General features: G+C 33.9%; 1 protein-coding gene across 1 annotated transcript; it reads right to left on the reverse strand.

Moving 5' to 3' along the window:
• Nucleotides 1-11074: 11074 nt before the first annotated feature.
• LOC141485267 (uncharacterized) lies at nt 11075-11819 on the reverse strand. Its single transcript, XM_074181642.1, has one exon. It carries the CDS (start codon nt 11736-11738, stop codon nt 11100-11102), a length of 639 nt encoding a protein of 212 aa, XP_074037743.1. The 5' UTR covers nt 11739-11819; the 3' UTR covers nt 11075-11099.
• Nucleotides 11820-18560: the final 6741 nt, after the last annotated feature.

Consider the following 18560-nt stretch of genomic DNA (forward strand, 5'->3'; position numbering starts at 1 on the left):
TTCCATGGGACTGACACTGTTTATTTTACAGGTGATTAATTTATGAATGAGTGAGGAGAAGTTGGTGAAATTGAGGTAATTGAAAAATTTGTGCTGAAACCATTCAATATTCGAAGTGAGGTCTCAGTAAGGCACAATACAATGTCTTCAGTATATATTTGTAAAATCAGCAGTTACTTTTTTGTTGAATCTTAAAACTTTCAGAGCTTTGTTGATGACAGATGAAATACAAGTTCCAAATTACAAGAAACGCCTAATTAATTAATGTTGGAAACTGAATCCAGTACCAAATCGTCAATAATATATTCAAAAATAAGTAGCGTTTCAAACGGTAAAATATCATATTCAATATGGCGTCTTCTGACGACGAGCTTGAAGAAGTCATCCAACTAAAAGATGAAATTTTCGGTGAAAAGGCGCATAAATGTTGCCAAACAAAGCCAAGTAAATCTATAATTCGTTTGTTGAAATGTATTCCATCTTTCATGTGCGATTAAAAACAAACTCAAGTGCTACAAAATATGTGATTCCAGAATACAGTGATGTGAGCTAGATGAAAAACAATACCCAGTAAGTGACGCAGAAAAGGAAAAACTCAACAGATGTGAAAACCTGGGAATGGAAAACCATATGTTAAGAGCCCTGCTAAAAGAGAAAGAAGATAAAGACAATTTATTATTAGAAAATAACAATCTACTGAAACAAAATGCTCACTTCCTAATAGAAAAACTCAAGGATTATAAAAACACAACAGATAAGCCACCAACGAAAAATGAACCGAACAAAATCCAGTCAAAGTGTAAAAAGAACTCATACATCTGCAAGTTTTTTACCCAGCAAGGAATCCCCCAGCTCTCCAACGAATTGTAAATAAACATGATTTACCACAAAAACCTGAACTAACAGGGATGCCTAGTAAGATCGAACTAGAACAAGTGAGTTTGATGAATGAAATCATCTATCAAGGGGAAACTAATGGTATCGCTGGCCGTGACAGTGATGATAGAAAAAATGTTGTACGCCCTAAGAGTAGAAACAGTCGACGCCATAACAACATAAATAGAAAATCAGGAAATCCAACAGAATATATTGGCATCAGTGAAGATAAAACCGACTTTACAGGGGCAAATCCGAAAGTATGGTTATATCTATACAGAGTAACCCAAATAAACAAGTTCATATCGAAAAAGCTTCACCCGGAGGAACCAGAAGGGGAAGAAAATAGTGATGTCACAGTTCAGAGCTGCAAACAGATTCAAACCATCTGAAATGTTTCATGGTGGGGGCTGACTTCTCCCACAAAAAAAATTATATACATCAGAATTTTGGCCCATAGGAGTAGGTCTCAGGAGATTTGACTTCAGGGGCTATTGGCAGTAAATGGATGCTCAAAGGAATAGCATAAATTTTGTATAGATAGCAAAAGCAAAAATATTGACGATAGTAACTAAATGAATGTGAACTTCATTTTATATGCAAATATGCAAACAGAGTTTGCTGGAAGTAGAGCTTTTTGTCCAGCAACCAATGTTTTTGTCAATAACAGAATCATGTTTTTGAATGTTGTGGGTGTGTATTTGAAACTCATAAAACAGTTAAAGGTCTCCGAGTTGCCGGGGACCTTTAACCGCTCTCAGGATGAGATTCTCATCCAACGCGGTCAGTGCTGCAGTATCGAAGGATTAAAGGTACCACGGACATCGGATTAGTTATAATAAACGGTCGGAAATTGAGATTGTCTTTAGTTCATTCGCTGTTGTTATTATTGTTTTTAGTTTTTGTAGTTGGTGTTGAGTAATTTACCACAAAATATTCTATAATAACCTCAAATTTTGTTTTTATATGAGCGCACGCCTATGGTAAAAGAACGAAATTGGCTCCGCACTTCGTTTCGAGATCACCAAGAACTTTGTGTATTTATGAATGAAAGCAGTGGGAGTGGACTTACTGGTTGATTTTTACTATGCCGGAATGTTGAATTCATGAAAATATCTACTGTGTTCAGAAGAAGTCCAATCCTGCTTCAAAACAACGCTCGTCCGCACGTTTCACATATCACCGTCCGAAAATTGAACGAATTGAGCGTCGTAGTTCTTGTTTATCGACGATACTCCCCAGACCACTCGGCAACCGACTACCAATTTTTCAAGCACTTCTATAACTTCTCACTTGTAGAATATTCGTCAATCAGGACCGGACACAAAAAGCCTTCGTCAACTTCATCGAATTCTGAGCACACAATTTGTATGCTAACTGAATTAATCGACTTGTATTACGTTTCTTTAAGGACAAAACACAAGCACTACAGGAAAATTCTTAAGGCGCTCTGATTTTGAATCACTGGAGATTAAATCCATTTGGAAAAACGTTCTTAGAAAGTTTACTCCACATCAACGCAGTTCTCCAAATAAGATAATTATCAAACAGTGAAGTTCAAGGTGTACTGAGTTGAACCTCAAAACGTTGAGCAGTCACAGTCCGTCGCGTACTTTTGTGGAATCAAATGCGCTAAGTCACTTTAACACTTTCCGAGAACGTATCTACAGAAGAGAGACAAATTTCCAACTTTCTTCGAAGTTCCAGACCATCAAGTTTGATGTTCGCGTCTCCAATCAGGCGGATGGCTCTTTTCTGGATGGAATCCAGCAGCTTCAGGGTATGCTTAGAGGTGGAACTTCATACACGAGAACAATATACCAAAGAAAGTCTGATCTGAGCTTTATAAATCATCAAAAGTTGCTGAGGTGTATACAGTTTTCTGGTTCGGAACAGTGCTCCAAACTTTTGAGAAGCAGCTTTTGCAATTTCAGCTACATGATTGTGCCAAGACATATTGGTATCCATTTTATTCCCCAACAAACTTATCGAAGCAGAATGCGGAATTATCAGTCCTGTCATTATTGGCATAATTGCACTGATTCAAATGGCGCTTATTTCGATTGAATTTAATAAGTATTCACTGATATATTATAGTTTGAAGTAGACTAACAAAACTTTTGAAACGACCATATACTAAAAATTACCCTGTGGTTGAAATTCAACCTGAACTCTCATCGTTTTGAACCTGATTTGAACGTTTATTATTTTTTAGAAATAGGATTCCAAACTGCTCTTGATTTTGCATCTAGGGGGTGCAAAGTTATAATCGCTGACAGGCGATTAAGGTTGATTAGGGAAACGTTGAACCAAAACATTTCTCTAGAATTTGTGGAATCAACATCTTTCAGTTCCGTTAGGAGATTGGCTGAAAAATTGAAAAAATCTGAAGAAAAGTTGGACATTCTAATCAATAATGCCAGAACAGGCAAAGGACCCGAAGGTCTGACTGAAGATAGTTTGAATTCCATAATACAGATAAATTATTACAGTTCGTTTCTGCTGACTCATTTACTTGTGGGTAAGTATGATTTGAAAAAATACTTTTTCATTTCAAGTATGATATACCTATAACAAAAACTCTGAATGTGCGATTGTCTCTAGTTGATTCAGAATGTTTGTGTTGTTCTTTAACTACATCTCTCATCTCAATTCCTATTATCGGAACTGTCCGTTCCTCAGTTTTCGAATAGCGGCATCCCTTGAACTGAAACCTAGGTTTCTGACTGAAACTACAAATGTGTAGTTGGCTCCTGTTGGTGACACCGTACGTATGTGATGTTTTTCACGTATGTCCATGCGGTTTTCTTTATTGACTTGTTTTATGAATTTTATGTTCTCTGGTGAGGGAAATTTATGTTTGTTATGGCGTGTGTTGCGAGGTTTGATTTATATGTATGCTGTACACTTCGTTTAGGTTTTCATCTTCTTCTTTTTCATAGCTGTTTATTTTTTTTGTCATTTTTGTGTTTGGCTTGTATGTGATGTTGATGTTCAGGGGTTTGAAGATGTTTGTTAGTTTTTTTGTTTGGTGAACTACGAATGTGAATGCAGTCCATCGTTGTATTATTTTATCTGTTGGAGTAGTTTGATCCTTGTTCTGTATTTTTTTTGTTTGATTCTAGTTTCTTATTTATTTATTGTCTTTTGGGTGTATCCATTCTCGTTCGCTATTTGGTATATGATTTTCCTTTCCCTGTTCCGGGCTTCATTGCTAAGGGGTGTCCTTAACATCCTCAACATACATAAACCCAATAACAAATAAAGCAAACCTCGCAACACACGCCATACAAAACAAACATAACTTTCCCCCACCAGAGAACATAAAACTCATAAAACAAGTCAATAAAGGAAACCGTATGGACATCTGGGAAAACTTAAACATCCATAAATTTAAAAGTCATAATTCACTTATGGAGAAACAAATACAAATCAAAACACAACAAGACCTAACATTTAATGTACTACACAATACACTACATATTCCTAAAAACAGTGAACCTAGAGAAAATCCAACCTGATGTAACCCAAATACCTACAGGCAAATTTACCTGCAGTAACTCTTACCAAGGCGACCATTCTCACGTGACCAATGTTGCCAGAATATATCGGCAATCTTCTGAGCTGCCTTCCATTTCTTCAGGAGATGTGAATTTATTTCTTCAATCTTTGAACAAGGTAATGCCGCATATAATGGCCCAATCAAAAAATGGTTTGGAGTCAGTGCATCAGAATCATTTGGATCAGTTGATACGTGCGTCAGTGATCGGGGGTTCAAAATGTTCTCTATTTCTGCGAAGGCTGTCCTCAAGACATTCTTGGGGATATCTTTTCCTTAAAATTTCTTTCAAAATGTTTTTTGATGGATTGTATCAAACGTTCCCATGCGCCACCCATATGCGGTGCTAACGGTGGGTTGAATGTCCATTTAGCATTTTTCACTGTGCAATATTTTTGAATTTCCAATTGGCCATATTCTGAAGATTTTCATCCAGTTCCGCTTCCGCTCCTTTGAAGTTGGAAATTTCTTCTGGGAAACTGCAACCAAATTATTTGAATACATGAATGAATCCATTAGTGGTCATATCTTGGGCTATTTCTAAGTGGCCAACTCTTGTAACCATACAAGGACATATTACACCATATCGTTTCTCGTGTGATCTTTTAACAGTTATTTCAATTGGTCCAAAATAGTCCACTCCGGTTTTGATAAACGGCCTCACAGTGGGTTCGAGTCGACAAATTGGCAATTGTCCCATTAGAAGTATTTTTGGAATACTTCTTCTATTTCGGCAAATTTGGCAATTTGCCCAACAGCGTCGAACTGCTTGGCGAATTTTGGGAATGCAATATTCTTGAAGTAGATTTTCGACAACTGTTTCTTGACCATGATGGTTCACGAGTTCATGGTGGTATTTGATGATTAATTTTGTGATTTCATGTTTGGCATTCAATATGACAGGCCTTTTGGTGTTTTCATTCACAAATGCATTATCAATTCTTCCATAACATTTTATCAGTCCTACGGTTTCATCAAATGAACCATCAAATGTGTACAATTTATTTGACGGCGTCAATTTTCCTATTCTTTTGAAAATTAATATTTCTTCAGGGTATGATTCAAACTGTACCTTTTTCCATAAATGAATTTTTGCTCTGTCCAATTCCAGTACATCAAGTTCCCCATCTTTTCTGGTTTTTCTGCAATTATTCACGAATCTGAACATCCATGCGGTTGAATGTAGTAATTTCTGTCATTTTGATAAATGTTTAACTTGTGGAGATTGAATTTCACTAAGCACAGCCTGTACGCAAACAAAATCTTTCCTAATTTCTAATTCTGCTTGATCGTAACATTGCTTGGTTGAACAGTCTTTTCTGCAAACATCTTCTTTCGGCCAATATTCAAAATCTTTCCATAGAAAGTCAGGACCATTTATCCATCTGCTTTCAGCTGAGAAATTCATTTTACCATAACTTTTGGTTGCTTCATCTGCAACGTTCTGCTTTGACGGAACATACTTCCACTCAAAAACGTTTCTTAATTCTTGTATTTCTCCAAGACGTTTTGAATCGTCTTGGAGAACATTTTGAATCGTCTCGCATCTGAACGTATCCAATGAAGTACGGTTTGTGAATCAGTCCAATAGAACGTGCTTGAAATATTAAGTTGCAGAGATTTGGTCAAATAAGAACCCAATCTAGCTTCCATCAATGCAGCCTGCAATTCCAGGCGGGGTATTGATAAAGGTTTTAGAGACGATACTCGAGTTTTGGCTGTCACGAAGCCAACTTTCACATTTTTGTTTTGTTCCCAACGAATGTAACCTACACGTAGGCGTTCTCAGAAGAATCACAAAAAATGTGAAGTTGAAAAATACTTTTCTGCCTTTGCATTATGCAAAATTGTCGTGGAAGTTTAAAGTGACGAATATTTTTTAGATCGCCAATCCATTCTGTCCATTTCTTGTACAAGTTATCGGAAATGTCATCATTCCAGTCGAGTTTACTTCTTCAGATATCTTGGAGAAGTATTTTACCTTGTACCATGAAATCCTAGGGAATCAAAAATCGACATCACCACTTTCAAAACTTCTCTTTTAGATGGTTTTAGTCCAGTATCTAATAGACTTTTATCTATTTTATGGAAATTGGTTTTGAAAGTGAATGTGTCGTCTTTAGAATCCCACCAGACACCTAATATTTTTCGTTTGACGATTAGTTTTTATCAAAATTTTTCTGGTAATCAGCTAATAACCTATCATCTACATCCTATAATATATTTGTATCATTAGCTATCAAATTACAAATTTCAAAATTTCCTTTACTATGTACATATATAACATCATCCATGATCTGTGCTGCTTCTTTTGCCGTATCTTCTCCTCCAAGATAGTCGTCCATGTAGTGAGCGTCGATTATATCCCTTGCTGCTTTCGGGTAGTACTGGCTAAAGTCTCGAGCGTTTCTATTTTTTGCTTCTTGTACTAAGCAGGGACCACAAGTTGAGCCGAAGAAAACAACGTTTATTTCATAAACATCTGGTTGTTTTGCCCACTCTATTCCTCTGTATAAAATCCGTTGGGAGATTCGATCTTCTTTTCTTACCTTGACCTTGAGAAACATTTCCTTGATGTCAGAAGTGAAAGCAAACTTTTGTATACGAAAGTTAAGGAGAATGTTTTGCAGTGAATTATAAAGGTCAGGTCCAGTTAACAAAAATCATTTAAACTTACCCCATTGGACTTCGCAGAAGCATCAAAAACAATTCTCAATTTTTAGGTTTCTTTGGGTTAGTTATTCCAAATTGAAGAAGGAACCAAATTCTATCCAAACTACATTTTATCTCTTCAGAATCAATTTTATAAATATAACCTTCACCTTCCATGTCCTGCATTTTCTCGATATAGTTCTTTGCAAACGATTCGTCTCTATCCATTCTTCTTTCAGTAGCATGAAGTCTCTCATATGCATTGTCTCTACTATTTGGTAGAACCAGATCATCTGATTTCCAAAGAAGACCTGTTTTATACTCATTTCCAACTCTTTTCATTGAGCACGTAAATCTTCTTTGGACATAGACTTTCCTACTTCTGCATAAATCTCGATTTTCCACTGCTCCTTGACAAGATCATGTAGAATGTCGATGTCGTCCTTCACCTTGTCATCTGTATAATAAACGAAATTTTTAGGTACAGTTTGATCATTATTCCTGAAATTACCATGTATGACCCATCCAAGAGGCGTTTTACTGGCTGCGGCCCATGCCAAGGTCCTGATATAACTTTTTTACTTACCAGTAATTGCCAATTATCTTGCCCAATCAAAATTTTTGGTTGAGCGTCAACTGATTACTTAAATCTGTTGTTTATATATAGATAACGTTCAGAATCTCACTAACATTCACCGTTTGGCTTGGTAAAGATAAACCTTTGATTGTTCGAACGTGACGCACATAAAAATTTGAATTTTGATTTGAATGTGAAGATATTTTGAAACTAACAACTCTTGAATTATTCTGTTCTTCCACTTGATTGTTTGTCCATTGTAATTGAAGAGGTTTTTTAGGACCTGTCAAATTCAATTCATCGGCAAAATTCTTCTCGATTAATGAAACTGTTGAAGCATCGTCAAGAAGGGCAAATGTTTCGACTAATTATTTTCCTTTATAGACCACCACGGGTAAAATTTTGAGTAATACTTTTCTGTTTGTCAATATGTGACAGTTAGTTTCAACATCTGTATTTTTTTGAATATTTGTCTCTTGACTATAATCTTTATGTAACAGTTCATGATGAGGCTTTTGACAGCCATTGATATTGCATAATTTTCTTTTTCTACAGTTTTTGATGTTATGAAATGGAAAAAGACAAGAAAAACATATTATTTTGGATGTTATGAAGGACCATCTTTCGTCTGTTGAGAAAGCTTTGAATTTTGGACAAACAGTCAAATGACGAATTTCATTTCTACAACACATACAAGTTTCGAAAACGGTTTTTGTTGTCAGGGTATCGTCTTTACGTATTTTATTTTTCGAATTACAACCTTTGTCCTCAGAAATACATGGAATCAAAAGTTGGCATGCTGCATTTGATTCTAACCAGGTAGTAAATTCAAACAATTTGCATTTGGATCTTTTATTTGATATACAGGGTGTAACTAAATAAGTGTAAAATATTTGAGGAGGTGATTCCTCATCGAAAAAAAGATAGGATCTTTCATTGGAGCATCCTTTGTTAAGATACAGCCCCTTTAAGGGGGTACATAAAATTTGTATAACAATTTTTTTCACAAGCACTAAGCCAGAAATTTATTTGGTTGACCCCATGGTGGTTGTAAGGGGTGCATGAAAAACGCAACCCCTAAAATTTATATCCAATGTAACTTTTCGTCTAATTATTTGTTTACTATTTGAAAATTTATTTTCGATAGCCTGTTTCATTCTAAACAAAAAATGTCCAAAATAAAACAGTTCGCAGCAAAAAATTATTTCAGGAACAACTACAGAGATACATCGTCATAAATGCGAAAATACGACACTAATCTATCTAGTAGGTCGCTATTAGCGATAGTGACAATTAAATTGATATGACGCTGTCAGTTTGTGAATTTTCGAAATTGAATTAATAATAATTGTGTGTTGTTATTTCGCTGTTCCTAATTTGTTACTTTGATAATTCACTGTCGCAGGGGAATGGGTTAGAAGCTTCTAGAAGATATGCTGAAATGTATCCTCAACGGCAGCATCCTTCACATAGAATATTTACTCGACTTCATCAACGATTACGAGAATATGGTTCATTCGACAAAAGAACGCAGGATTGTGGTCGCCATCGAGAAGTACGAACACCACAGCTTGAGGAAGCAGTACTTAATTTGATTGAAAAACAACCTACTACCACTACGAAAAAGATTACTTTCCAGCTAAATGTTGATCATATGACGTTATTTCGAATTTTAAAGGAACAACTCTTAAACCCTTACCATCTGCAACGAGTACAGGCACTGTTACCGCGAGACTTTCCGAACCGTCTTGAATTTTGCAATTGGATGCTGGAAATGATTAGAAGAAATTGTGACTTTCTGAAGACGATAGAATTCACAGACGAATATAGTTCTTCTCGGGACAAGATTATTAATTTTCATAATCACCACATTTGGGCTGATGAAAACCCTCACGCTATTGTCGTAACTAACCATCAAGAATAGTTTTCTCTTAACATGTGGCTCGAAGTTATCGCGAATGATTTAATTGGGCCTCATTTCCTACCTCCTCGATTAAATGGTGAGGCATACGTTCAATTTTTAAGAGAAGTGCATCCAGTACTGCTGGAGGAAGTTCCTTCGGGCGTCAGAAGGGATATGTTTTTTATGCATGATAGGGCTCCCGCCCATTTTAGTCAAGTAGCACGTCAGCATTTAACTGAAACATATGCAAATCAGTGGATAGGTCAAGGAGGACTACAGAACTGGCCCGCTCGATCCCCGGATCTCAATCCTCTCGATTTCTCTATTTAGGGCCATTTACAGCATTTGGTTTATCGTACTCCTGTTCGCGATGTAGAGGACTTAAGAAACCGCATTATTGATGCATACAGGGTAATCAGAGAGACTCCAGGAATATTTGAGCGAATACGTGGCTCAATGCGCCGACGTCTAGACGCATGCGTAATGATGGTAGACATATTGAACATTTACTATGATTTCTACATGTTGTGTGTTTTGTTATTGATAAATTAGTTTTGTTCATGACCCTTTAATCGTTTAATGCAGGTACTAACTACAAAATAACAATAAATCTAGTTCGCATTTATGACGATGTATCTCTGTAGTTGTTCGTAAAATAATTTTTTGCTGCGAACTGGTTTACTTTGGGCAAAAAACCCAAGAGACATTTTTTGTTTAGAATGAAAAAGGCTATCGGAAATAAATTTTTAAATGGTAAACAAATAATGAGACAAAAAGTAACATTGGAAATACATTTTAGGGGTTGCGTTTTCCACCCCTTAAAACCATGGGGTGAACCAAATAAATTACTGGCTAAGTGTCTTTTTGGTAGTACAAAACGTCAGGTTAATTTCAATATTGTAACTTTTTCAGTGCTTGTGAAAAAAATTGTTATACAAATTTTATGTACCCCCTTTAAGGGGCTGTATATTAACAAGGGATGCTCCAATGAAGTTTCTTTACATGAAAGGTCCTATCTTTTTTACGATGAGGAATCACCTCCTTAAATGTTTAACACTTATCCAGTTACACCCTGTATATTCCACCCAACTGAGTTTTTGTGAAGTTGGTAATTTGTCCACTAATGTCTTTAACAATATTGGATTGCGCAAACGGTCTTCCTCATCTAATGTCTCAATGGTTGCAACAAGACTCTTCACTTCATCTGAGAACTCTACTAACATATCTAGTTGTTCATCCCTAACATTGGGAAACTTTCTAACCCTGTCTAATAAAAGTGAGATGATTTGTTCTGAACATCCAAAACGGTTTTGTAAAAAGTAAATTACTCTGTGAACATTTTGTGGCAATATTAGTAGAGATTGAGTTAATTTTTTTGCATTACCTTTAAGACATTTTTGAAATCGACATTGATTTTCTTCATTGGAGTAGCCACATATAGATGTAGAATGTTTGTATTGCTGAATAAAATGCTGAAAATTTGCAATTCTTTTGGTACACCTTGTCTAACCAAAATTTTCCGATTGTCATTGTTATTGACGTATGCATTCATGACTATTTTCGGAATGTGGATTTTCTAAATGAAAATCACCTAATTTGGTCTCATTTCTCTGATCTAGCTCATATTTTGGTGTGAAAATACCTGCTTTGTCATTACCATCCCACGGAGTTCTTCCTGTCATCCACTTGTGTACGTTAGGAACATAGCTTGCCACTGACTCCTTGTATCCATCTGATCCAGTTTTATCTTGGTAAGTAGATACTGACTCAATTTCTTCAATTTGGGCTGGTTTCATTGCAAGTTCCAAATCTAAGATTTCTTGTTGTTTTTTCAAAACCTCTTGCTGATTTTTAACTTCCAGTCGTTTCTTTTTTATCTGAATTTCGATTTCACATTGCTTTTGACGTCTTGATGACGCAGTACTTCTTGTGCTGACTTTCTTGCTTTCATGAGATTTACCATGTACAGAATAATTTTTCTTGCTGTCTGCATTCATTGATTCTCGGGTAGATTTGTCAACGTCATTTGGATCTACCACCGATCTATCAGAAAAAAATTGCACATGCACCATTTCTGGTCTATTCAACTTCTCATCAGCTTCAGCATTATTTTCTACGTCTTTTTGATTTCTTTTTTCGGCAAGTCGTTTACTTGTTCTCAATTCAGACATAATTCTGGCTTTGTATTACCAAATTGCTGTTCTTCATAGGCAACGAAGGACCATATGTTTTGACTTCACCTGTAAATTAGGTGTTATTGAAAAGATCCGGCTCGAATGACCATATGTTTTGACTTTACCTGTAAATTAGATGTTATTGTCTCGAAGAACCAAATTAAAATCCAATTTTTTGTCTGTCAAACTCTTATCTATTTTTTTTCAATGTCACAGTTAACTGATACATATTACCAAATATTTACAAAACATCAAATATAATTATACAGAATGTAACGATTTTAAACTAAATAAATGAAATAAACTCCAACATTATATATAATATTTAAACACCTTTAATTGTCATCATCAGAGAAACTACAAAAAGCTGTCATCTGTCATATTTCATTAAGAGATGTGTTGATGGCAATATATTGCTCTGCCAGGTGATTGCACTGAAGAGATAGTGGAAAGTTTCAACAGCTACGACCCATATATACCGTTCACGATAGAGTGTGAAAAAAACGAACACACTGTGCCATTCTTAGACACTGAGTTTATTCGCGGAGTCCTTATAACACTTTTCAAGTCATTGCTTCGCTTGAACGGTATTGTTTCATCAAAAAGCAGTATAAAATTAAAACTCGAAATTGGTTTTTTGATCTATTGTTTTTGGAAATAAGAAAAACAGTGTCACATTGTCACATTTGGCACAATAATTCAAAAACTTATAAGTAGAATATCATGAAATTTCAATAGTTTTTTTTTGAGAACTGAAAAAGGTGTGATGCAATAAGTCTAGCGCCATTTATTGTTAGGCCCGAGACTTTTCTGCCTGTCATACCACAGGCAGACAATAAAAGTGAACTTAGTCAAACAAATGAAACGAGTCCTAAAGATCTCCACAGTGATTTCCATGACGGAAACTTGAAGGTGTTATGTGGCCTATTTCTACAAAACTCTACTAAAAAAGATTATATTCAGTTCCTTCACAAAATAATAATAATATAAGAAATAATAAGAAATCTTAGCCGCACAGATGCAGAAGGCTGTCATTCTTGGCTCACTACGTTTGCTCAGGGCACATGATTCTCGGACCCAATGATCACTTACCCCACAGTGTGGGGAGTGGTCATTGGTTGATAATGCTGGCGCGCCCTCCCGAATGTATCGGGGCTTCGGGGGATAGGGCCTGACCAGCACACACTACGGTGAAAAAATAATAATAATAATGATAATAATAATAAGACCTTGGCTTATCAAAGCGCCTGACGTTCGCTTTTCTCAGGTCGAGTGGGCTGAAGTCGGAAACTGAGGGGTTCATCATGGCTTGCCAGGATGGTGTCTTCAACACCTTAGTCTACCGCAGTCGCGTGATGGGTGTAGAGGTTCCTGACACAAGGTGCAAGGCCTGCTGCGGGACGCCCGATACCATGTATACCATGCTTCAATTGCAATATATATATATATATATATATATATATATATATATATATATATATATATATATATATATATATATATATATATATATATTGGACGAACAACAATATTATTCAAAGATAGAATAACTTTTCATAAAAGTGATTGTAGATCAAGACCAAAAAGATGTGCTTCGAGTAATCACGTTAATGAAGAAGGTCATTTTATGGATTTCAATGCCACAAAAATATTAGCAACGGAATATAATGAATACTACAAAAGACTTTTTTTAGAGATGGCCACCATCATCATCATGCTTGAATAGGAAATCTGATATCAATTTTATCAAAGTGAAATATAATATTATTGTTTATATATGGATCAAAAATATTATGGAATAATTTTTCAAATTTATAAACTATATTTCAGTGTACATTAGTACACTGGTTGGTAAATTTTTTGAATTCGAAAATTAAACTTCATATTGGGAATATCACCACAATAAAATAAACAAATCTCCAGAGTATTCAATTAAGAGTTAGGACACCTGTCAATTTCATTTACATTTACGCTCATATTCGCCGTTTTTTCTGTGAAGCGAAGCCTGCGTAAGCCCGCTTAAAACTCAGGCCAAGCCTAAATGTTTGCTGTATGCACCACAGATCAATAAACGTAGCTTAGCCAAGCGCCAAAATAACTTGGCAATGTTGTATCTTTTCGTGGATAATAACTGTTTACGCGTCATTTCTCAAATTACGAGAACCGAATGTTAGGTGAATTTAATAAAAATTGGGGTTTCCATGGTTTACTTTCTAGTCTAATCAACAAGTTCAAAAACATGAAGAATAGAGATAAATGTCCTAAAAATATGAGCGAAAGCTCATTCGATTCGGAATCACTTCTAGAAAAATGTTTTTTGAAGGATTTTGGTGCAGGTGAAAAATTGCAATTGTTATTAACAAAATAAGATTTAAAAGAAATGGTATTAAGTTTTTCGTTAATAACTCATAAAATATTAATATTTAAGTAATTTTGAAAAAAACTCGTTAAAGAGGAGGAAATTTCCAATAAAAAAGGCCCGACTTCCGAAACTCTATCTCCATTATTCATAATTTTGATGCGCGCGCTGCCGCTAAAGAGAGTTTATCAAAAGAAATATTTTTTTTATAACATAAAATGTCATTTTGAAAATTTTAAAAAATCTAGTATCTTCTTAACACTTGAATGAATCGAGTTCCGTAGAAAAAAAGTTTTATCACCATTTTTCAAAAATGTATTCAATTGTTAACTAACAAATTTTTTCCAAATCTCCGTTAGCATAAATAATGGGATAAAAAGTATAAATAATTGGCCTATAAATTTTAAACTTCGTGGAGACCTTTTGATATATATACTTCATACGATCCTGCGATAAAAGTTCATAAAAATTAATTAATTTGTTGAATATGATTTTTCATAACTATTGCAAAAGGGAATTTTTTCCAATTGATTTTTAGCTATGTCTGTTTTCACATTAAACAATGGCAGTTATCAACATAAGATATGAATTTTTTACGTTATTTGTTTATTAAATTGTTTTAAACAAATAGAGAAATTCAATATTTTTGAAAATTTTTTTTTGCTAATCCGTTGTTTAGAGATAATTATGATTAAAATAAATTATTTTGATTTTCAACTGTTTAAAATCGATTTTTTCATATTTCGATTGTTTAAATAATTAGTTAAGAAATAATTTCGCTTTTAAAAATCATAATTTACACTTCTAAATAGTTTGGCAAAAAAAATTTGTTCATTCATTATTTAATTGTTTATTAGTTTAATAATTTATTATAAACAAATATTGACCAACGTTATATTTTTTTTCTGAAGCAGAAAAAAATTATAAAAACAGCTATACTTATATAAAAAAGTGCCATAATTTTATTCTTTTTGTTTTAATACTTATTATAATATATATGATATATAGCTGTTTTTATAATTTTTTTCTGCATCAGAAAAAAAATAAAACGTTGGTGAATATCTGTTTATAACAAATTGTTAAACTAATAATCAATTGAATGATAAATGAAAATTTTTTGCCAAACTTTTTAAAAGTGTAAATTATGATTTTTAAAAGCAAAATTATTTCTTAACCAATTATTTGAACAATCGAAATACAAAAAAATTAAAATTAAAGAATTGAAAATTAAAATTGAATTTTTTTTCAACTGGTGATAAAACTTTTTTTCCTACGGGACTCGATTCATTTAAGTGTAAAGAAGATACTAGATTTTTTTCAAATTTTTAAAATGACATTTGATATTATTAAAAAAATTATTCCTTTTGATAAACTCTCTTTAGCGGCAGCGCGCGCATGCCGTAACAGCCGCGCGGAACCCTATTTTCAAAGTCAAATTGAAATTATAAATAATGGAGATAGAGCTTCAACGAGCGTTTTTCAAAATTGCTTAAAATATCAATATTTTTTGAGTCATCAACATTTCTCTAGAGGTGATACCGTATCGAATGAGCTATAGCTTATATTTTTACGACCTTTATCTCTATTTTTCATGTTTTTGAACTTGTTGATTAGACTATTCACCTTGTTGTCGAAAAGTATCAGAATTAGACATACTTACCAGTGAATTTTCATATCTATTACAAGAGAAATGATTGATAAAGTAAGGGTACCAAACTTTACCTCAACAGAGAATTAATTTTCGCAGTTCAATCATAACCTCCTGTATAGCCCCCGTTGAAAATAAGAGAGAGCTACGAAATCCCAGAAGACACATCAATAAAATATATTGGGTTCGTAATAGATCGCCATCTGCGGTGGGACCTGCAAATTAAAAATGTTGTAGGGAAGGTAAGGGGATTATTGCATAAATTTGAATATCTGAGGGATTTTCTTGATATTGGAAATTCAAGAACATTATACCATGCACTAGTAGAGTCTCAATTGCAGTACGGAATAATTGGATGGGGAGGGGTGACTGATACTCATCTAGAGAGTCTGAATATTGTGCAAAAATATATACTTAAAATGATGTATCAAAAAATACCTACTTACCCCTTGTATAGTGATAACTTATATAAAAAATCTGGAATCTCGACGTGATACAACTCTATTGCTCGAGTATTTTGAAACATATTAAAAACGGTTTCATAACTTTACAGCCTATAAACCATTGCCATGATAGTAGAAACAAAAATAAAAATGTATTTCATCCTCGCTGCGAAAAATATATAGGAAAACATAACGCTTAATACCTTGGACCTCGGCTTTATGACATTCTACCGATACCTATAAAAGACACTAAAAATAGAAATAGTTTCAAGAAAAAAGCCAAAATGTGGATATTGAAAGAAAATAGATCTTTTTTGGAGATTTCATCAATCAATATATATATATATATATATATATATATATATATATATATATATATATATATATATATATATATATATATATATATATATATATATTTCTTGTATTGTGTAACCAGTCAACCTCGAATATCTGTATGTATAACTAATTGTGTACTACTGAGTACGTACCTATATATTTCAATATTTCACTACATTTTTTAAGATTATACCGCAATATTATTATTATTGCAAAATAAGATCTAACTGCCACGTATAGAGAGAGAAATTTTCTACTCAGGACTACCTGATTCTCGGCCGATAGCCAGCTCTGCTGGGCAATAATAATACTATAAAACCACTTATAAATTTTCTATTTTACATGTGTAACGAATGTTTTTTTTTACAAATCGTTTTCGAATTCTAAAACATCTTCTATGAGTTCTAGCACATGTTGTCAGCTTGGTCAGTCCGAATCTTCTGTAAAAGGCCTTATCATCCATCACCTCGAAATAATTTGGCCTCCTGAAAATTCTTTATGGAAATCCAAAATCAATGATGTGTAAGATGACATGATTGACTTTCAGCATGAGTTTATCTTCTAGTTTTTCGATGTTTACGAAGTTGATACTTACTTTTATTTTCTATGCATTCACTTTTATATTTCAATGGTTTATAGTTTTTATATTTTTATACTTACATTTATGTGTTGCATAAGAATATTCATTATTATTATTATTTATTTCAATTTGTAGCATATACTTTGTCACCATTAAAATGCGCACCATATGGGAAACTTTTTTTTCGAAAAGTTTCAATGAAGTTTAACTTCGGCACTTTTTTGTGCTTTAAATTTAACTTAAAATGATGCGGCCAACTGCAACCCACTGACGTTCATTGTTTGTCGAATTCAACTTTTTTTTTGAAAAAAATTGAAAAAGTGCATTTCTAGATCGAATATCTTTGTCAATGAGATTTCATCTTCGACAATAAAGTACATTTTGATTTGATTTGATTAGTTCCATCATTCTGCAACAACTGATTTTAATTTTACACGTCCGTTTACTGAAACATTTCAGCAAAATGACACTTACATTATTACCAAAATTAAAGAATAAAAAGTGACGTTCTGATGTCTAGATAAGCTTGGCTTTGCATATGAAGCTACCGAATGTTTCCGCTTACATTTAAGCAAACTTAAAGGTGATTGAGGATACGGGGCATACAAAACTGAAGCGTTAAGCGAGCTTACCCCTCAAGCTTCGCTTACTGGTATACGGCGAATACGGGCATGAGTGTTTTATGAATACATTTTGACGTAGTGTTCTATGACACTTGAGTTAATTTTTGAGTTGCCTTAACTAAATGTGTTAGCACCACTAGTAATTTGACTTTGGAGAGAAAAAAACAAAAATTTTAATCCATCAACTACAATTTCGAATATTCTCATTATTCCGTTACTGCGTCGCAAAAATTTCAACAAAATAAATTTTTATTTCAAGTATTGACTGTAATACTCATGATCATTTTCCAAAGAAGATTAACTTGTTACCAATATTGTTTTTGTCAAAATTACTTAAATGTGTTTTTGTACATCTATGTGATAATTTTTCAACCATTTGCAAACAACCTCATGGACAATGGAAGTTGTTTTATCAAAACTCAAGCACTATATGAACAGCACATTTTCATTTTTGTAGTTTCCCTGATAATGACAACAGAAAGTGTCGAAATATTGGAAATAATGTCATAAGAGTTTTCTCTTGCAAGCTGCGTACCCCAACAGTTCAGTAATTTTGTTTCTAACTAGGTAGTCAGCAAAGACTACCATTTACTCTATACACATAATACACATAACTGCCTTATTTCTGAGATACAGAATGTTGAAATTCAACAAAAAAATAATTTCTCCGTTATATCTCTAAAACCGCTTTGACTTTTTTCAATTCTGCTACATGCAAAGTATGCATAAAAATACATTTTTCCATGATGAAGGTATTCTTAATGTTTTATCAGTGACGTCCGTGATAACATGCTCTGCCATATTTTTATCGAAATCATGATATGCCG

This window comes from Leptinotarsa decemlineata, unplaced genomic scaffold (assembly GCF_025532065.1).
Source record: "Leptinotarsa decemlineata unplaced genomic scaffold, Ldec_3_MD MMD2_tig00026314_RagTag_RagTag, whole genome shotgun sequence".
Taxonomy (NCBI): Eukaryota; Metazoa; Arthropoda; class Insecta; order Coleoptera; family Chrysomelidae; genus Leptinotarsa; species Leptinotarsa decemlineata.

What these genes read in the sequence shown, in the direction of transcription:
- LOC141485267 (XM_074181642.1), bottom strand. Translation starts at nt 11,738, where the DNA reads ATGTCTGAATTGAGAACAAGTAAACGACTTGCCGAAAAAAGAAATCAA.